Genomic DNA, 22,357 nt, shown 5'->3' on the forward strand with positions numbered 1-22,357 from the left:
CAAATAAAGAATACACAGTGACTTTTTCTATTTGTTTCAGCAAGACCAGTAGAAATATAGTAGGCATTCCTGGTATCACATTTTTTAAAAATAGGTGTGGCAGGGAATACGCAGGTCTAAAAAAAATCCACACTTTAAAGTTTTTTTGTTGAAGTTTGTCATGACAGCTAAGGTGTTAATACAGCTTATCTGGTGCAGGATTTGTTCTCGCTTTTATTAAAACCAAATGGCAACATGTATGCGAAGGCAAGGTGCACAGGCACTTCTGGGCCTTAATTAAGCAAATTCAAGCAGTTCAAATAGAGCACCTAAAGACTCTACCTACTGAAACAAATCTTTTAACTAACTGCACAAACTTTGTTGCCACCTTGTTGCCACCTTGAAGCTTCCTGTAAACATTAGGGGTCTATATCTTTGACATGGCTATGTACCTTCAACTTTTAGTTAACCCATCTGCGGTCTGTTCCAGTTGCTGCCCTTTAGAGGAGACTGCTTAAGACAAAAAGCGGCAGGAAGATTTTGATGTTGGTTGTTGCGACGACGTGCAGGTTCATGATAGAGTGCGACCGGTGCAAGGACTGGTTTCACGGGACGTGCGTGGGCGTGACACGACAGCAGGGACGGCTGCTCGAGAAGGAGAACAAGGAGTGGGTCTGCCCCAAGTGCTCCAAGGGTGAGTTGGGATGGTCGCCACTGCTGCCATCTTGCCTGCAGAATGGGTCCAGGGAAAGAGATCGTAAACAGCCCCATGAAGCACGTGGGAGTATTGCTGGCAAATCTGATTCTGCAAAGTTGGATACACTTCATTTGCATCAGCGCATTCATGCCCGCTTAAACACACGTGCACGCATAAATACTCTCCCTCGCCCAAACACACAAATGTACACATGCACGCACACAGCACTCTTTGGTGGTGTTCAGTACGCACGGCAGCAACATGTTGAAGACGGCAGGTGTCCGCAGGTAGCTCACAGCAAGCGTCATTACTGCACGCGTGCACACAAGAAGCAAGACAGCAACTGGACACACATGGTATGCTATGAGTGATAAGGAATGAAGCACTCTCATGTTGAGCCTTTTAATGGAAATCGCACTCCATTTAACTTCTATTTCCAGCAGCGCATTGTATACACGTTTTGCTCATTTGTGCATAGGTGACGGGCACAGCAGTGAATTTAGCTCCCTGCTTGCACGTGCACGATTGCTTCTCACAGCAGCTGCCAAGGAGCATAATTTAGTCCTTAAGAGCTGTAGTAAATCGAGATTGCAGAGCAAAAGTTGAAATGCTGGCACGACAGGCATGTATATGGATGGATTTCATTGGTTCATTTGGAACTTTTTTGCTGTGGTGGTGAGGAAGCATGCCTGTTAGGTATATGAGATGTACAGTCAACGTTTGATTTTTCAGACTACTTAGGGGCTGCTAAGGCATCTGAAAATTTCGGCAGGTAAAGGAAAAATGGATGCATGTCCTTTAGGCTCAAATCGCCACAGGCATGTCTGAAATAACTCTGAAGGCCTACCAGAACACTGATTAGGCATATCGGCGCTTTATTGTGACAGAAGACAGCAGGTGCATGCATGTATAATTAAAGGGATACAGAATAAAAAATTTGTCACCAAAATTTTTGGATCCAATGATGGCTATCGCACCGAGATTAACCAGAACAACACTTTCTCTCAGCAGAAATGAGCAAAAAGTAATTATTTTAAGCAATATTTCTCAAATCTCCGCACCCAGCGGCCTCCTCTGAAGGCTTCGGCAGAATCGGATATCGTGTCACACTTACCTGCCTCACTGCTTCCCGCCTATTGTGAGTGATCGCCCACACTTAGCACGTAAAAAGGCCAACGTTGTTGCGACACATTTGCTTTGTTGTTTGACCGTCCAATTCGTACCGCTTCCTCGTGTGAACTGTTTAAGAATCTCGCCTTTCATCTCGTGGTATTGTGGTTTGATGTGAGGAGCAGTCATGTCAACACTAGAATGCCAAGAGGCTGCTGCACTCGAGGGTACCGAAATAGTATTGTCGGGCGAGACTCGCCGTACCACTCTTTTCTGAAAGATGAGAAGCTGCGCAGAATGTGAACATGGATGCTGTCAAGCTCCTGTTTTCTTTGCTCCGGCCACTTTGAGAACAGCGATTACGAGACAAGCCCGGCATTGATAAGGAGCCTCAGGGTGTCATTGAAAAGTGTCATGTGACCGCGCAAACGACAACGGACGAGGAAAGAAACACACAGGACAGGCGCGGAACTTCAACTGTCCCTGTCCTGTGCGTTTCTTTCCTCGTCCGTTTTCGTTTGCGCGCTTATATGATGCATTCCAATAACGACTACCAACTAGCCCGCCTCTCCCTGTTAAATATGTCATTGAAAAGGCAGCTCCTCAAGCCTGACGGTGTGCCATCTGTTTTCTCGAGGAAGCGCAAGCAACAAGGTGCAGAGGCGCATTTGAAGAGAGAAGGCAAGATGGCGTTTGTGGTTTTGTATACCTTTTTGCATGCACATGATGAAAACAGCAGGCAGCTTTAGTCTTTTCTCGCATGCCTCTTGTGAATGCTTCTCCCGTAAACCATTGGCATGTCCACGCTGGGGTTTTGTGTAGAGGTGTCGTTCGGCAGAAATTTGTTGATTATACGACGTTCTGAGCCAAAAAAAAAAAAAAAGATATTGCCTACATGATACTGGTGATGTCACCTCGCTCCTGCCAAGGGAAGGAGCGCCCTGCTGCGATGAAACAATGGGGTAGCGGGCGTGTTAGCTAGTGCAGAAGAAATGTGCTGAGCTGAGGTATATGTTACCTGCTGGCCACTTATGTTTCTTGTAGCTGTCAGTTCTGCGGGCTGTGCATAAAAGCTTTGTTACTCTGTGTTTAGATTATTGATCAACTTCTTGGTTGCTGGTCCAGGCTCCCTTAGCACCGCAGAGGGGGATCGCTGCGGTGGGTCATCATTGTTGCTAGATGAAGTGGACAGATCGTGGGCATATGTCTTTATTTATTGTGTGTTGTCAGCGACAAGCCGCTCATCGAAGTCATAATCTCCGTTCATGCCATCACTCTCACTAGAACTTAGCATTGTGCACGGTGCAACACGGGGAAACCAAAACTGCGCGCAGCCAGTCAATTCGCCCGTCACTGCTGAAGGTAGATGTGACGTCAGATCCGCCGGCTTGTTGTCGGGAGCATGTTGCGTGTGGCCCAGTGGCCGCTCACGGAGCGGCAAAAAATAAGGCCATCCATTCAAAAATAACTCGTGTGTTGACCATATACAAGAGCAATCGTGTCTTTGGAATGCAATTGTGGTGCTGTGTCAATATTCTTGGATTTTTATTCTGTATCTCAACAATACATACTGTGTCCCGTGACTGCGGCCACATTTCACTATATATATATATATATATATATATATATATATAAAACATGGGCTTCACCACTTAACACCACTATTGCGGCGAAGCTCACTTTTGAGAACCGGCATTATTCAATCCTTAACCCTTGTCGTACTTTGTACACTTTTGAGCCATCCACAAGGATGACAGGTGGAGTCGGCGCCTTTGCCAACAGCGACAAATTCTTTCAATTAAAAACATGGCATAAAGCAGCAGGAAGCTTGGTAGCGAACGTCGATGCAGCTAGGCCTAGCTTTGCCTCAGTGGCTACAGCTGCCAGCGGATTGGAGTGCGAGAGTGGTGATTCTACTCTGCGAGATAATGAAAATGGTAGTGGTGGTGGTCTCATTTAATGCCGTTTCAAACTTGAAGTTGCAGCAAGAAGGCCAGGAAATTGGACAGCGAAGCGTTTCAGTGTCCAAAATTTCGGATACCCTTATGCATTGACACTATAGTGTTTGTGACGGTATCGTCAAGGCATCCAAATTATGAGGCATGTTCAAAAAAATCTGTAGACTTTGTTGTCTTCTTATAGATTGAAATTCACTCTCTTATAATGCACCACAGAAACATGACCTGACATAGTTGTATATCGGCTGGTTGGTTTGCCACGAAACTATTTAATAAAAGTGGTTTTGCTGTTTTAAATTTTAATCACTTCAATGAAAGTGAAGCACTCTGATGCCTGCATGCCCAGGCAAGACTTTGCTTGGGGTAAGCACTACTGGCGGTAAGCACTACTGATCTCGGCTTCTTTCTTTGGTAAAACACAGGTGAGAACCGTGCGACTATGGCTGTTGCAACCAAGAAGGAACTGCACCGGCAGTCGTCGTCAGAGGACAAGGTCCACCACACCAAGAGTCCCCACGCAAAAGCAGGCCACCCCAAGCCCCCCAATCAGCCCACCCACCAGCCCACCCACCAGCCCACCCATCAGCCCACCCATCAGCCGAAGCCTGCAGAGGAACATGGAACACCTGCAGCCCCAGCCATCAAGCCCGTGAGTTGGCAGAAGGATCTTAGTGCTGGCGTTGATTACATGAATAGAGTGAATGGAATGCTCTAATCTTGATCACTTGTGCGCTCAGCCATGCCAAAAGAATAGGTGGACAGCTCGTAAATAAGCTCTAAATGATAATCTTATAAGAGTGTCTAGGCTGTTTAATATGTGGCCTCATGGATGCACTGCATCAAGATTGTACTGTTTACAGGGGTGTGTGAAGACTCGAATATTACCGAGTCAAATAATGAACGTTTGAATAATTCCATTCGCGAATCGAATATCTGCTATTAGATTTTTCGAATATTCGATATGTTCTATATGTTCCGTGGTACAGTGCCACAGGTCGCGTGCACTATGGAGCCCATCACGCTCAGTGCAGCACAAGCGAGTGTTTCACGTCTTTTTCTGGCACAATAAAAGCAGCGAGCATGCTGCAGATGGGCCGTACCGGCTGACATGATGGCGGGCTTTGTCACGCAAGCACTCTACGTCGGCCCGATGCCAGATCGCACGAACGACGCCCAAATGCTGCAGCTTGCAGAATGGCTCTGCGTCGGCCATGGCCGCCTCTGTCGGCACAGGGTTCTTCACCGGCTACATGTGGAATGGTGATCGAGTCGCATGATGCATGGTCCTTTTGTATGTTGCACAGGCGTTAACCTTACAGTAACCCACCTGGCCCAAAATTGGGATAGCCCTTCTGTATTTAGGAGAAAAAGTGGAAAGCTAAACTTTCTCTGCAATAAATAAAAGGTTGCTGCAAAACACAGGTACAGTGTTATACTGAGAACCTCACTGGTATTCAGTACAACGGGACGTCACTAATTCATTAATTTCAGATGTGAAAAAAGAATATGCTCTTGATTCTATTCAACAGAAATTCTATTGATTAAAAAGATATTTTTGAGACCTTCACATAGAACTGAGCTGTAATCGGTGCTGGCATACTAGCTTGGTGTTACCTTTAGTAAGAGTAGACCATACTATATATTTTAATTTTCTATGTACACAGGTTACTTATAGCTTGCTACATTCTTATGCAATGCTACGAGACTCCCCGAGCATGTGCAGCACCATGTTTTCTTGCCCAAAACTTGTAAGCATCAAAATTTGTGAAAATTTTTTCTAATGTTCAGCATTTGGCTTTTCTTTCTTCATTCGATTAGATATTCGATTCGAAAGCTACTTATTTGGTGTTCGCACACCCTTAATTCTTTATACCATATTTTCGCCTACATTACAATAGACCCTGTTATCACCTACACCACTGCCATTACTGTACAGTGATGATTATACGGTGTTCACCACTGATGCTGCTTCTGAGCTGTTGCTGTCTTTGTAATGCAGGCCGCACCTGCACCCAAACCGGTAGTACGGGAATGCCTGGTGTGCAAGCGCAAGGCCGAGTGCATTGGCCTGTACTGTGGCCGTGACTGCATCGCGAAGTATGTGCACGATGCCAGCCAGACCATCAAGGTGAGTGGGCAGTGCCGCTCGTGTCTGCTCTTGTATCAACCTGTGTTCTTTCTAATGGGTAGCGGTGGCAGTAAACGGGCAGGTGTGAGAATTTCGTGCCAATTGCGCCATTCTGACACTCAAGCAAATTGCGCCAAAAGCAGGAAAATGACCAAGATTTCACCACACTGTGCCACATCAGCAGCTTTGGTTTAGCATAAGGTCGCCGGCACGGTGCAGGCTGTTGTGCCGTTTGTCTCGGATCACGTGCAACAGTAACTGTCGTATCTGGCCGCCAGTGGGCTCAAACACATGTGCCCAATTAGCCTCCTGAATAAAACTAAAGGTAGCGACATTCCTTCAGCTTGGGGCCTGAGCCACGAGTGAGGGCAGGCGAAGACATCTGGCACTTGACCATGCCTCCCCGAGACACATGGCTGTGCAGGCGCTGGTTCGGCAGAAATGTGTGTGAACATACTTTTGTTTTCTTTTTGTTTTGACTCGTGCCAGCGCCATCACAGCTGCTCTTGGTCACAGTGTGGAACTCCACAATGGCGGTGATCGCAGATCCTGATATTGCATCAATCTCATTGCTGCATAGTGTGATTGCCGCGATTAGTAATTGCAAACTGGAAGGGTGAGAGGCGAAGGAAGGTGCATGCCTAAAGGAGTCAAGAAAAAGGCATCTTGGTTGTGGCTGCGCATGGCTGTAGCCGCGGAGGAGTGCATATGCAACCACGCACCCTACTTTAGAGGTAATCTGCCTCATGTGCTAAGATTGGGCATGTCGAGATGGCGTGGCACCATGCAAGCTGTCTTACTGCACGTTTACAGGGTGTCTACCAAATGGGAAAACCGGGAATTCCCAGGGAATTTGAACAGTCTGGAAATACTCGGGGAAAACTCGGAATTTGTGCTTCTATCAGGGAAAATTAGCTGTAATTTTATTGAAAGGGAACGAAAGTTGTGTTAATGCTGGCTCCAGGAACAGACGAATCGCAACTAATCGTTGTTGACGCCATGTCATTCGCACAAGGTATTGCCAGACTAGTTAACGACCGATTTTCCAGAAGCTGGATAATTCGCGCGGCATCGCGGCACCACCACGTACTCCATAGAGTCAATGTATATGGCCCTGACTGCAGGTCTGAAATGGCATTCATCAAAGTGACCACCACCGCCTTTTCGATTGTCTCGCAGCCTCGAACCTGTGCTCTCGCACGCCGATCCGCTGGCAGCTGTAGCCACCACCGCACAACGTTAGGCCTAGCTGCTTCTACGTTCACTAGCTTCTTGCCGTGCAGTGCCATGTTTTTCATTGAAATAATTCGTCGCTGTCAGCAGCAGCACCGACTCCGCCTTTGTAATCCTCGTGATTGGCTTCGAAGCTCGCAAATCGCAGCGCGTTGCGCAATGCCAATCTCCGAAAGTTAGCTTCGCCTCAATAGAAAAATGTTACGCGGTGAAGCATAACAAGCGTAGGAAGGGGCAATTGTCAGGGGACACAGTATGTATTTGTTGATCATACACGCATGCATCCCTGTCTCCTGTCACAGTACGAGCACCGATATGCCTAATACGTGTACTGGCAGGCCTTGAGAGCTTTTTCGGACGTGCCTGTGGAAATTTGAGCCCTTAACTCATTTATTACCGTGAGAAAATGGTAGTTTTCATAACTCTCCAAAAAAAGATATTTACCACTACAAATAATATTCCAGTACACATTGCAGTGTAGCATGTTATGCATAATGAAATTCTCTTTTCAAAAACATATGTTGCCAAACTAAATATTTTGTAGGTTAAACATAAAAATTCTAGAAAGCACCATTTTTGCTGCCAGTTGATAAAAACAATAAAGAAACGATATCTGCTAAAACATTAACATCAAGGGAAATTCCGATTATACATTTCAAAGATAAATAACCGAGGAATAGTGTCTAAAAAAATAAATGCTCAGTACAACGCCATTCTTCGGATACAAAAAAAAAAACTAAGACCAGTTCATTGCTCATGGCATGCGGTGAAGCAGTTCCTGGATTTTGTGAAGCATTGGCGCACTCTGCATTTTCCCCATAAAATGTCTGGTATTTCTTCGTCCTTGTGGTCCTCGTAACACATTCTGCAGTTCTGTCTTTTCGGCATCTTCCGAGGATGGTCCGATGAGAAGTCCTGGGAACGTACTTCACCAGTTCGTCTAGAGTCATGCACCTCTTTCAGGACCAATCGCTCGATCAGGAAAGTACTGAAACGTGAAAGCGTGGGCAGCGCACAGTCAAGTGAAAGCGAAACCTTTCGACCGCCCGCATCGTTGTCAACAGTCATTTCAATTAGTTATTTTTTCTAAACAATAAATGGAACTGGACAGGTAGCATCTTATTTCATCTTATAATACAATACGACGATGTTTTTTGCAATGATTGCTTGAGTACTAGTGTAAGAATTTAACTGAAAAGTGCTTTCGTCATCGGGCAACTGCTTGAATGTCTCGGGGAGTCTCTAATCATGTCGTGCATTTAGCTCGATTTTTCATTTATTAAGGCTCTCTTCGCGATAATATTGACGCCTTAGAGATTCTCAAGCACTAATTTATCACATTAGCGTGACTTAGTATCTTTCTTCAGTGTCCCTTTAACACAAAAGTAACGTCAAGGAGGCCTTAGGGCTGCACTTCAACACTTCTTTAATGCTCCAAAATACAAGGTTTTGTTATTGTTACACCACTGAATTATAATATTGCTATAAATTAAAGCTTGCATGATCCAGACTGCTTCAATAATGATATGTATATACTACAGACTGCTCCAAATTCAGGATTTGTCTGCCTCAATTTGCTCCAGAAAGAAATTTTATCTGCTTCAAAAATTGCAACAACGTGACTGCGTATTCCCACCCTCTGAACGTGGAAAAAAACTTGCAGGCAGCCAAGCTCGATGGTGAGCGGCGACTCATGTTTACGGAGCGCAGCTCCGGCAAGCTGGTTGCTGGCGTCCAGACACCCACGCCGGAGAACCTCACCAACTGGCTGGTGCGCAATCCAACGTTTGAGCTGGCTGTTGCACGCACACCGGGGCGTCCGCACTCAACCAAGCAGCCGTCTTCCAAGCCGGCGCAAGCCAAGCAACCACACACCAAGCCGGCGAAGCAGCCGGCAGCCGCTCCGGCACAGTTGGCTGTGCCCTCGGGAGTGAACACCACGTCGGCGGTACCCGCACCTAGCGGCACGGCGACCAACAGCGCACCGGCTGAAAGCACGGGCAGCGCAGAAGCTGCAACAGGTGAACGCTGAACATGTATCGTCGTAATTTGTGCGTGCACGCGTCGTGAGAAACCGGCAGTCTTGGGGCGTCGTAATTTGTGCGTGCGCGCGTCGTGAGAAACCGGCAGTCTTGGGGCGCAGAAGTTTGATCAGAGTATGGTGGAATCTCATTGATACGATGTTCGTGAGAACCAGAAAATAAAATGTATGATCCGAAAATCATATTATACAAACAGGCTCCTAAAGGTAAGAAAATAGATGCACTCGGTGACAAACTCAATAGCAAAGGATCAAGTGGCTTCAAGTGACACTGCTTCGCGTAACACGTTACGCAGAGCAGCATGACCCGATGCCAGACAAACTGCAGCGAGCACTCTTTTATTCAGCATGTTGAACTAGCTCGTCAGTTTGTGCTGAACTTCCTTCTTTTCATTGCCCATAAAATGTTCTTCCTGAAGCTAGGAAAAGGAGCCACCATTTGCTCACTCAACTGAGCAGCGGTGCGTCGCATGCATTTTTCCGCCAGTGTGGCTGAAGTCCAACACATTGTTTGCGGGTCGCTGGAGTGTTATTTAGGCTAGTACACTGGAATACAGTGGAATCTCGATGATACGAATCTCATGGGGTCACGAAAAATATTCGTATTAGCCGAAATTCGTATCATCAAAACAATTAAAACTAGCTAAATCAAAGAGTCAGAGGTGAACTCACTCAGACACACGTATGTAAAAAGCATTTATTTCTTGGAGGAAAAGTCTCCGATGTCCTTCTGCTTCTTTTTCTTTGTGAGGTCAATTAGCAGACTTTGTTCAAATCCATAAAAACGCGTGCACGTGTCGTCGCTGATTTCATCCGTGGCCATAGCACGCCTCAGAACTTCGAGCGCATGCAGCGTTTCAGCCGCCGGTGGTGGTCCTTCGCCGTCACCCACGTCAAAGACAAGAACGCAGCTAGAAGCACAGCATCCACTCCGTCCGATGGCACGCGGAAAAGGAGGAAAAGCAACAAAAGTGCTACCACTTCAAACTCTCCGCGCTGTCCGGCGCCACATCCGCGCCTCCGCACCAAAAGAGAGAGGGAGAAATCGCGTAACTGCGCGCTGTTCTCTTTCACTGCTGTCGGTGGGGCTCGCGGTCGCGTCCGTCCGTGCGCTGGAATGGTGCCAACTGTGGCCTCTTCGCGCAGCGGCACAACCTCCTCCCCTCCTTAGCAACCGGCGTGCCGGTCGGGGGCGCAGCTGCGCATAGCAACTGTGACGTCACACAGTAGCGGTAGAATAAGCGCGCGGGCGTCGGCGGTGGCAGCTGCACCGGTGCTCCTTCGTCAGACGTCTCGTTGCAGTCAAGTGAGGCCCGTAGCTCCGAAGCGGCCCAGTGATTGTGCGCAAAGCGGTTCTAGAAGCGGCAGCGGACGCTGGATTCTCCCAACATCAAATGCCAGAAGAACAAAGAGCGAATGCGCGTGCGACGAATGAACATGTCACCAGATGCGAAAGCAAGGGAGGCAGAACGGAAACGCCAACATCGACTGATTAGATCACGGGTACTAAAGGCAGGAAAGCAGAACGTAAGCGGCAGCAGCGACAGGCGATATCGCCGAACACCAAAGCGAATGAATTGGAGCGCAGACGGCAGCAGCGACTGGCCATTTCACTGAGCAGTAAAGCCAGGGAAGCGGAGCGCAGACGGCAGCAGCGTCTGGCCTTCGCCAAGCACACTTTCAAATTTCCAAAGTGTCTTCGGTAATATTCGTGTCAACCGATGCGGGTCGAAAATTTATTTGTAACAACCGTTCTCTAGCACGTTGGAAAGTAATGGGGCTCGACCGGGACCACAGAAAAATTCGTATCATCCAGAAATTCGTATTAGCCGTGATCGTATCATCAAGATTCCACTGTATAAAGCTATGTGTTTTATAAATACTAGTAAAAGCCCACTTCTGCAGTTATATTATCCCGTGTCAGGCAAGAACACAATGACACTAGCCAAATGAAAATACGTTGCTCCTATGGGAAGTTGGCCAGGAACAAAAAGATGTTATCCCGAAAAATGTATCACGCAGAATCGCGTCAACGAAATTCTACTTTACATTGTCTCCCAGGTTGCAAGCAATGTTAGCAGAAGGTACTTTACTGACACGATAAGTTCTTCTGTGGAACTTGCTGCAGCTGCATGGCAGTGTATCAATTTGTGTTGCTGTGAGGACTAAACCTTCCCCCCTGTTTCTTAGCTCATCGGAGCAGCATTTTTCTGCAGAGATTCTGCGTGTCTTCACTGTTTCACAGTGTAGTAAAGCCCACTTGCAGTCAAACCTCCATGTAGCCAAATTCAATATATAAAATGATGTACAAAATGCTTCACGGCACTGTGAATTCTCACTTGAAGCATGAAACAAACAATTTATGGCTTTGAGTTAAAGAACTGCAGCAGCATAGCTTGCTCCTTATTGCTCCTTACTGCCTACCTAACCACGGCCTCCCCTACATAATCCAAATGATCCGCGAGCGCCAGACCAGTGCCTTCTATAGCACCGCAGTAGCAGCATACAACGGCCATGGCAGCCACTTTGTCACGCCGCTCGCTAGTAACCTCGGCAACGATCTCCGCGTCCGTCAACTTGGCTGCGGTTCCAGTGGTGTCGCCATGGCTGACGAAGTCCCGCAGCATGCCGAAAGCGTCAGCGACTATCGGCTTCTCTGCATTCTCGATGCTCTGACTAACGTCCAGTTTCGCGGCAGATGTCAGTGACGTTTACTCCTTCACGTCTTTAGCCACCGCAACACCGCACACACCACGGATTACACGGAACGCACCACGATAACCACGACTGGCCTGCCTAGCAGCACCCCTGTGGAGGAGTCAGTGCATCAAATGTGCTGCACTGTCAAACGAGCCAAGCTGCGCCTTTGAGGACCGCTACGTTCAAACAGCGCTTCTGGCGTGATAGATGCGAGTGTGTAGCCTAGTGCCACTGTCGGAAACACTGTGGCACTGCCATTTTCAATGTTTGTTGCGGGAGCGCCTGCAGCCTGTCACCAGGGCACACACAGTGAAATAATACTGATACACGAGTCTACTGCGCCGACGCCGGAGGGGTGGAAGGAAGACCAAGAGGCATGCTCGAAGCTGTTTATGCATAAGGCGATGCGACAAAGTCGATCCGGGTCCATACAAGGTGTGCGGCACAAATGCGAGTGTGCTGATGGTGTGTGGCACACAGCCTCGGGTGAGGCGTCTTGTGTTTTAAAGATTTTGTATTCTTTTTTCTTTCGACGCACACACCCAGTTGTTATAACTGATAACACAGCGTGGGAGCATTGTAGTAAGCGGTGCACCGAGTGCGCATTGTTATATTTGGTATAATGCTTAAGCCGATATTATTATAAGTGGGCTCGACTGTATATCCTTTTTTTCCTGATTCCTTATTAACCTTGGCATTGCTTTTGTGCGCTGCTACATGTATACAGAGGTGAAGAAACCGGAGGCAGCCCAGCCGTCCCCCGAACCAGTCCGCCTGAATGTTCGCAAGGTGCTAAGGGATGCACTGTTCAATAGGCAAGTACTGGGCATTCTCATTGCACGAAGCAACCATTTCTTTCTCTCTGTCCCCTGAATCGAAGTGATAGCAACTTTCTAACACCCAAACGACTGCTCGTGCTCGTGTTCATAGTTTCCCGTGTCGCAGGAATGCTCAACTTTTTCTGGCAGGCGCCTGAAGGTAGCACACAGAAGGCCCAGGTGGGGTTGTCAATTAATTGACAACTCTCGAGTTGTCAATTAATTCATTCTTGCCGGACATGGGTTTAGGCAATTTGTTAGAGCAACTGCTCCAGAGAAGCAGCAACACAGTGTTTGGCGCCCGTACCAAAAAGAATGTGCTTCAACTGTAGAGCTTCCTTTTCGAGGAATCGGTATGGGTTTCCTTTGGTGCTGCGCACACTTTCCTCAACAAAAATTTCTCCACCTCGCGGATTTCTGCAACACTGTGCAGTAGGGGGGCATTTTCATATACAAATTGCATTCAAAACCTCAAGACGCGGAGGGGTACCCTTTCTTAATACTGGGGCCACGTTGCAGCTTTGCCGTCATAAGATTTCTGTGCCTCGTTCAGGTGCAAGGAGGCCTCGGACCTGTCATTGTCGGTGGACGAGGTGCGTCGCATGGCGCTGCGCATTGAGGAGGAGCTGTTCAAGGTGTTCCGGGACACGGGCACGCGCTACAAGTCCAAGTACCGCAGCCTGGTGTTCAACATCAAGGACAGCCGCAATCAGGGCCTCTTCCGCAAGATCCTCCGGGGCAAGATCGCGCCCGACCGACTGGTGCGCATGACTCCCGAGGAGCTCGCCTCCAAGGAGCTGGCCCGCTGGCGGGAGCAGGAGAACAAGCACGTGCGTGGGCCGCCTCTTCCTCTGCTTCGCGTCGGCTTCTTCTTTTTTCTTTTTTTCCAACAGTAGCTGGTTGTTCATTGGGGCATTCTCTTCAATTGTTGCAGACTGTTGACGGGGCCCGAGTGTAAGTTTAAATAGGCCCTGCAGCGCACCCTCTGAGCACGACAAGTAAACCTGATTAGTTGCTAGATAATACAGTTGCCTTTTGTTGATCAGACCCATAAGGGACTGGCAAAATTTATGTACCGTATGTACTCGTGTAATGGTCGCACCCACGTAAAAGCCGCATCCAAAATTTTGCAAGAAAAATAAAAAACTCCAAAATATATTTAAAAATTACCCGTACTGCACCCTTGATTTTTACGAATGTTGGCAGTGCTATTTGTTGTGTGATGCAAAAATTCCAAAGCTTTTTTTCTTCTTTTTTTCTTTTTTTCTTTTCTTTAAATTGATGACGAAATAAGGCAGCCGCCAATTCTTTAAGAATATCGCATGAACGCTGACCATATAGCACATCAGGGCCTTGCATGGAATAGCCTAGAAGACCATATGCTGCGACTAGCATGAGCTTGAAGCTTATGAGCCTATCTTTGTGCATTATTATATATACATGCCGACGCAGTGCTCACGCCATATTATTGAAGGATTGGGCGGCTGTACATATTTAACTTGTTTACCGAATGAAAAGCTTTAACAGATAAGGTGTACAACGAAGCCAAGGACAGCTTGAGGGAATGGACTGTTTATAGAAATGCAGAATTAACCGTGAATTAGAGATAAATCTGCATCTTTCTTTGTCTTTTTATATACTAATAATATAATAATAAGATGGAACAGCGAGCTGAAGAAGAATGCTTGCATCTTAGTGTAATACATATTGAGTGCAATGTTCCACAAAGTACATGCTTTCCTCTTTGCATCAGAGCAATGGGTTACTTCTCCAAATCACCATTTCCTTCCTCTAAACAGCACATTTTTCTGCTCCAAAAGCATATATTTCTGCTCCGAACTGCGATATTTCCTGCTCCGAAATGTGCTCCAAAATACCAAGTGACTGGAGCCATTGCACGCCCAATTTTATAAATAAAAAAAAAAATGCATGACTCTGCTTATGGCAATCGGAAAGAAGGCGAAACCTACAGAGGTTACCTGTGCAAAATGGAAATTAATTGACACTTTAACGTCTATCGTTGTCGATCTCGGATAGATCTGTACCGCAGTCTGTGGACCACATGTAGCTAGTGTCGCCAACCATTCCAAATTTAGCGAGGCAGTCCCGACTTTTGAGCAAATGTCCCAAGTCCCAACTTGACCCAGACGGGATAGCCAAATGTCCCAGCTTCTGCTTTTTTTCTACTGATTAATATAGTCAATATTATAAACTAGACTTTCTTCTTATAATGCCTTACAGCTCATTTGCATATACTTCTCTTTTTGCATTGATACACTGATTGTCGCACACATAAAATAAAGATGGTTTTGTTTTTATTGCGGTTTTATTTCTATTCTAGGCCCTTACCGTTCACAATGCCTTTATCTATATTGGTAGCCATATTAGCTGGGCAACTATTGCACCATTCTTGTCTTACATTGTGGCATGGTAAGATTGAATAAATTTGTGCAACGTGGCATGTAAGCACTGGTAGCTCCTTGCACTGACAGGGTCTTGTCTTGTGTATGAAAAAAAATTTGGTGCATGAAGAATGTCGGTGTTTTTTGATGGTGTCTGGAAACACCAAAAATGTTGGGAACACGGGAACATATGTACACTTACAAAATAGACGACTTTATAAAAATTTGTTTTCTCATTTCGCCCCCATAAACTAAGACCTTCTTTTATTTCATGGCAAATTACTGGGAAGACATGCGCTACAGAATTTGAGAAAATTGCACTTCTTTAACTGTGTGGTCTTCAAAATCGGGAAGGAAATCACGATTCGGGAGGTGCTGCCGCACGGCTGATAGCATGAACACAGCTTTCCATTGACGCACCATGACTGACACCATGACACCAGCTTTCATGACGCAGTGCCACCATCTTGGTATTGCTCTAAACAAGGGAGATTAGAGATTCAGATAACTGCAGCGCTGTTATTTTTCATGCAGAAAAAATTTAACAAAAGTGAGTTCAAAAAGGGAAACCTAGAAAACTAAGAAAAAAAGCTTGTTTCACTCACATTTTGGCAACAGTGAGCTGCGCACTTTGCATGTTAAGAGAAAGGACATTTCAACATCTGCCTGCTTATCTCAAGTTTGTTTTGTTGCTGTGTCCTAGCTGCTGCCTGATGGTGATAATGAGGTGATTTGTGCAAGATAAGGGAAGGTTTTCTTTGCGGCAGCAGAGAAGAGAAGAGGGCTTGGAATATAGCGATAAGGCTACCCATGGAAACCAATACCTCCAAGCTTGCTGACCCAACAAGACTGGGTTGCATGTGATTGCTGGTTCCTGATAAAGTTATGAGGTGTTTGAAGGTGGCCCACAAGTTTCGTGAGACTGCAGAAAGTTTTTTTTCTTTGAGCGGAGAGAGAGAGAGAGAGAGAAAACATTTATTTTTCATCAGTTTGGGCGACTTCCTCGCAGGGTGGAGCCCTTAGTTCAGGGCCCCATTGGCTCGCGCCACTCCGCGTGCCCGCCGGATCAGCCGTCGCTGCTCTTGCGGGTCTGAACTGGTCAGCGCAGTCTCCCAGGAGGAAGGGGAACGTGAAGGAATGGGGGAGTAGCCCGGAGGGTGTGGGCACTCCCAGGTGCAATGATATACTGTGGGTTTTGCTCCACAATAGGGACAGTATGAGGGATAGTGTGTGGGGTGGAAGAGGTGAAGATAAAAGAGGCAGGGAAATGAATTAGTTTGAAGCTGTCGCCACGCGACGGCATCTTCTCGATAAAGGGAATTATGTGGTGGAGGGAAGTGTCTCCTGGTGTCTCTGTAATATTGTAGAGTTTCAGTGTAGTTCATTGGTTCTGTCGGTGCGTCGTCTGGGTTGGACAGCTCTTCCAATGGCGCCCGGTTAGCGAGCTCTCGGGCTACCGCATTAGCGCGTTCATTACCATGGAGAGAGGCGTGCCCAGGTGTCCAGACGATACGCACCCTGTGTAACGCTGTGGGGTGTAATGACGTAAGGATGCGGTGTGTGTAGGGTGTCACCTTCCCTTGTGCCAAAGTCCTGCAGGCGGTCTGAGAATCAGTGACCACTGTGATAGGTCCATCCGGCGCCGGCATGGTTGAAGCGTGTACGATGGCTAGGGCAATAGCAGCCTCTTCTGCCGTGCCACTGTCCACAGTGTTGAGTGTGGCCGAAGCTCTCAGAATGTCTGCACTATCTAGTACGACCAGACATAGGTTCTACAAAGTTTTCTACTTTGAACCTATAAAATATGGGTGCGCATTTAATTCTGAACTGTAAAAAGTCCGCGCAAATACAGTCAAGTTTCGTTAATTTGATCTTGACGGGACTGACGAAACTGGTTTATTTATCCGGTTGGTCAAGTTAAACAAGTGGTGTTAAAAAAACATGATGAAACACGCTGTTAAATGACAGTGTTTGCCTTTAATGTTAGCTTCCCCACTATACAACTGTATTATGCGGTGAAGCATACCAAGCAGGCAGGGGAAAGTTGCCTCAATTGTGGACACAGCACAGGACATGGCCTCTTTTCATTCTTGGCACAATTCACTCCTATAAATTCAGGGATGGAAGTGTCACGCCAATTGTGCCATCCTGCGCCATAGGACTAACTTTGAATGAAGGCGGTAAATTTAGCGAAATGTTTGTGTTCAGTGACAATCACACAGCCATGTGTTGGCTAGGGTGTAGCCCTAGAAGCCAAGCTAAAGCAATCCATTTGAGCATCACCCTCCTTGGAGTGTGGATGTGTTTGGTAGCACATTGAAACTTGGCTGCAGGCAATGGAAAATCCTTTGTGCTGTACAATGCACTATGAATGTCTTACATAAAGTTCACGGGCTTTTTCTTCATAGCCATTCAGTCCATAGAGTAGCAGTGGTGCGAAAACTGAACAAGAAGGGTGGCTCTTTCAAACAAGACCAAGATGGCTGCAATTGGAAACTTAGAACAGGGACTGCGTGTCACAGCAAGAGGCCCTTTTTTGCATGTTCATCAGTAAAAACACAGCTCACTGATGTGATATAAAACACCATTACAACTAAAATAGTGGTGCAAGATGTGTGAAAATTTCTCAGATAATGCATCAGGCACTGTAATATGCAAAAATAATGTCATCACAAAAGTGACTTTCATTCCCCCCCCCTTTTTTTTTCTAAGGCCTGTGTCCCTCCTTAAAATATATTTCGCACATTGCGGGGATCGAGGTGCCTTCCCGCATCTCGTCCCCCAGCTCACATGTCGTGCTTAGCTGGATCTCCAGGAATTGCCACCGTAACGGCAACATGGTGGACTCGGCTACCGCACCGAAGCTAATTTCCCGCGCAAACAGTGCTTCTCCCTCCCAGGGTCCAATCACTGCCTGAGCAGTGATTCGGAGAATATGCGAACAGCAGAAATTGCGTTAGCGGCAATGATATTCATGGCGCAACTTGTTCAGTCCAAAAATTTTAAGAAACCATTATTTAGCATTCAAAATATTGGGTGCAGTTGTTAGGGACTTTATGGGACAGCCCTAATAATCGAGCTTGTGCAAAATATTGGTCAGCGACGCTGATCGGAACGCCACTGAACACTTCTTTTACTTTTCTTTTCATAAATGTTAGCTGTTTTTTTTTTCTTCCCTCTCGCCAACAAAGTAACTTTGCATTTATTCTATGGTACTCTGCTATTCCAACTGAATCTCACCAAGAAATAATAAATAAATGAGGGCATTGTGCAAACGGTGTTCACTTGTTAATTGGTGTTGTTCATGGTTGTCACAGTCAGTATTTCTTGGTCACTGTGCACGAATATGTATAATTAGCTAACTTTATAAACTCACCTAATCGATGAAATGTCAACGAAAAAGCTGTGAGGATGTTGAAACATGAGTGGATAACTGGATTTAAAACAACCTAGTTTTTGCATTATCCAATACCCTTATCCAATAAGTGAGGTAATTATTGTTTGCTAATTAAATATTAGTTGCTAGTGCACAACGAAAAAAGAATGCTTGTTGACTAGCATTAACAAAAGCCTATCGATGTACAATTGCTGCTGTTCATGTGAATCCTTTGGTTATTATCATTTTTTTTTCTTGGCCACATTTAGTTAGCACGTCCAGTATGTAACTTAAAGTGAAGCTGAAACACTTTTTGAAAAAAATTAGTTCTCTGCGGCATTCTACAGTTTTGAGTCCCCTGAACACAATTATCAGGTTCATAAAGGGCGGAAAGAAACGCAAGCGGCTGTTTTTTCATGAAATCGCGCACCAGCGCCTCAGGGCATCGCGCGAATGCCGCTGTTGCCCGTTATTGGTCGGGGCTGCTGTGACGTCATTCGCGGCAGTCGCCGGTCGGCGCCGCCGTTTCAGAGCATAGCACGCTGTTCTGTTCTGGCTTCATAGCTGAGTTGTAAGCATTATGGAACGTTCTCGCTGTCCCATACAGCTTGTATTTTCGCCGTACATGTTCAAACCGACAGCCGATACGGAAAACGGTGGCGGCAATGACGGCAACGACGATGTTGAGTGTGCCAACAGTGAGAGCAATGTGTGCACCTTCTCGCGCGTTGGAAATCTTAGCTCGTACGTATGTTGTTCTTTTTTTTTTTTTTTCATGTAGCTGCACGTTCCAATGACTGGAGAAAAAACGCGCTAAAGTGTCACTGGGAACATGCTGCTGGAAGAGTGCAGAAGCACTAACTTCTCATTAGATTGTAAACACGGGTGCAATTCCACGATGTCAAGCACCTTGCCGCTGCTTGTCTAAAGTCCTGTGGTTCTTTTAGTGTTGATACACGATCGCGAACATAAGTGCCGCATTTCAAAGCGCGCACATGCAGTGCTATGAGGTACAGTGATGGAAGTTGCTTATCATACACATCTAGAGATGTCCAGAGGTATTATATGTGCAATATTCATACTATGGTTCGATGACTTTGCGATTATGGCTCAATCAAGAATCGGTATGCAAGCTCCATGCTAGTGTTGACATAAAGATATTAGGCAGTTTTAGCACCGCCGTGTGGTAAACACGATAACTGCAGCCGTACGTCGAATGTCACTAGGCAAGCCTATACTCCATTTCATACCTCAGGTGCAACGCTGTGGAAGCTGCGCGTGTTTCCTTCTATGCTTCGCAGCGTGCCAGTGGCGTTTGCTCGCGTGAGCATGCTCGTGAAGCTGCCGCGACAGGCTGCAATTAAAAAATGCCGAAAAGAAAATTGATTTAAAAAAAGGTGTCAGCAGCCGTATGAGTACACGGATTGTTTCTATGGGTAAATTCTTTTTTTTTCATTCATATTCATATATTTCATATTCATTTCATTCATATTTTTTCATTTCATTCATTTCTCATTCATTTCATTCTTTTTTTTTCATTTCATATATGAAAATTTTCTCAAAAATCAGGTCAAGAAACACCGAACTTTTTCTAAGTGCGAACGCAGCTACTGCAAGAAGTATCTCAAGCCTCCACAGCGTTGCACCTGATGTATGAAACGAAGTGTAGCAACGCTAGCAACAACGCGTTTCCGCTTTTGTCGTAAGGCTATCCGGCTATCGCGGAAATGGTTTGAGCACGGCACAGTTGATTTCGTCGGCACGAACTTATCTCTCCTCACCGCATGGACCCACTGTGCTGCAAGCTTCTTGTCCTTCGGGAACCTGTAAAACACCACGTCGTCTCGCCCGCCTGTGTTCGCGCAGCCGAATGCTGCACAGAACGAGGGCATGTTGGGCGCCTTCGGCTGTAGGCACTCACGCAGCACAGAAGGAAAGAACAGTTTACGAAAATTGCATAAGAAAACAAACGTGAGCGGCGGCGGCGGCAGATCTCTTGTAGCATCGTTCAGTAAAGCGCAGGACGGAAAGAGGCATGGCAGCACCCCGGTCCGGCAGCTCGGTCCCCGCGAATGACGTCACTCTCACCGGTTCTCTCCTTTGGCAACCAACTCACCCGGCGCTCCGGGAAGCGATGGGGGCATGCCCACGGGGTTGATTTAGAAAGCGATTTCCGTCCCTTATATTAACAAAACGAAGAAAAAAATTTCGGAACCATAAATTATTAGGTCTGTCCTCCCAATCCCAGCAATTCATGGAAATTGAAAACCGTTTCAGCTTCCCGTTAATACAGGTTTCTGAGGATGCATATGGGTTTCCTTTGTCGAATGTGTGACATTTTTTTTTCCTTTAGTGAACTTTCCTCCATGTTTCGAGCTTCCGCAAAACTGATTGCCCATAACGTGACAGTGTCCTGCAAAGTCAAATAGAGAGCATTTTTTATTGAATTGTCTATATTTCACTCATGTTGAGCCTTACCTAACGTGCTCCCAGATGTGTATTCTCTGCTCGCAAACGAACGATTCCTGCTCCAAAACTGCTCCAGTGTGCCAAATTTGCTGCTTCCAGAGCTCCTCCAAAACTCCCTTGGCTGCTTCCATCCCTGTAGCTTGCCTGTGCTTCTCCACATAATAAAGCAGTATGGCAGCGCAGCTGACCAGCCAAGTTCAAATTATCTGGCGAAGGCCAATTTTTAGATCAAAATAATGGTGGTTGGGCTCCTATATATGAATGGGCACCGGCCGGGACCTTTGGTCGAGACCGAATTAATGAAAGCCTACTATACTGCCTAATGAATCGGCAGTGTGTTTCTGCATATTTTTGTGCCTCTGTTTAATTCAACCCGTTGGTTAATTAAACTAATTTTGTTGTGCCCGTCCGGATCAAATTAAAGGCAGTCGGTTGTATAGGCTAGCCAAGACATTGACATTGCCTTTATAGACTACCCGTCTTTATTAAATGACAGTGCATGATTAAATGCCAAAATAAGTCACTGATAGTGTGAACATGAAAAGCAGGTGTGAGATCAATGCATTTAAATTAAGGCGTATTGAAGTATGCATATTACTGTCCAATCTTGTAAGTTTGTAGGATGATCATGATACTGGTGGTACATTCATATCTCATGGTTTCACAAATCTTAGATGTGCCCAATATTCTGACCTACAAATTTCTTATATTCACTTTGCTCCTAACACAGAATAAAATTAAACATACGCTTGCTATTTTGAAGTAATTTGGTGTTTAAAGTTCTTACTACTGAAGCACTTCTACTTTGAAATAATTTGCTTCTGGCTAGGAAATCCTTTTTTTTTTTTTATCTGCACTAATCTGAGACATGTTATGATGCGAAGTTTCTAAGAAGCAGATTCCGCCGTATTTTCTTTCAGTGTAGTGGCTCCATTACCAGTTGTCCTAAAGCGCATGATTGTAATCCAACTTCAGTTACCTTCTCTGAGAGTGATCTGTTGTTTTGCTCTGCAGACCATCGAGATGATCAAGAAAGAGCAGATGGAGGCAGCTCAGAATGTGTCGTCGCACGCGCTTCTCAAGAAGACGCACAAGGGAGAAGTGGAGATTGACGACGACAACCTCCGACTGCTGGAGGTGAGTGGTGTCACCACCAATGGCATCGTGGCCGTCGCCATCTCGCGTTCTACAAGTGTAGGAGTGTGGACGAGTTGGCAGTGCATAATCTGGTGTACGAGAACGGTTCTTGGCCTCGAAGTGCTGCAGGTCTCCCCTGTCGTCCTTTGTGGCTTCTTGCGTACTGCCTACACTGAATCTCATTGTCGAACGTGGAAATATATGCTATGTTAACAAGTTTTTCAACTCCGTCTCGTACCTGCTGCTGAGCACGGTTTGATTCCCCGACAAGGTCGCCGCATTTTGATCGTGGGGCCATATGCAAAAATG

At 46.2% G+C, this 22,357-nt stretch overlaps 1 protein-coding gene across 4 annotated transcripts in view; it reads left to right on the forward strand.

The window, feature by feature from the left end:
* Positions 1 to 22,357, forward strand: part of pps (protein partner of snf) — a 141,336-nt gene that overhangs the window by 75,590 nt on the left and 43,389 nt on the right. For all 4 annotated transcript variants that reach the window (XM_065440522.1, XM_065440525.1, XM_065440526.1 and 1 more), the window contains 7 exons: positions 549 to 673; positions 4,167 to 4,393; positions 5,744 to 5,872; positions 8,769 to 9,126; positions 12,574 to 12,661; positions 13,218 to 13,494; positions 21,926 to 22,048. In XM_065440522.1, the coding sequence (XP_065296594.1) occupies positions 549 to 673; positions 4,167 to 4,393; positions 5,744 to 5,872; positions 8,769 to 9,126; positions 12,574 to 12,661; positions 13,218 to 13,494; positions 21,926 to 22,048 (1,327 nt within the window). The remainder of the gene's footprint in view (positions 1 to 548; positions 674 to 4,166; positions 4,394 to 5,743; positions 5,873 to 8,768; positions 9,127 to 12,573; positions 12,662 to 13,217; positions 13,495 to 21,925; positions 22,049 to 22,357) is intronic.

Source organism: Dermacentor albipictus, chromosome 3 (assembly GCF_038994185.2).
Source record: "Dermacentor albipictus isolate Rhodes 1998 colony chromosome 3, USDA_Dalb.pri_finalv2, whole genome shotgun sequence".
In the NCBI taxonomy this organism is placed as follows: Eukaryota; Metazoa; Arthropoda; class Arachnida; order Ixodida; family Ixodidae; genus Dermacentor; species Dermacentor albipictus.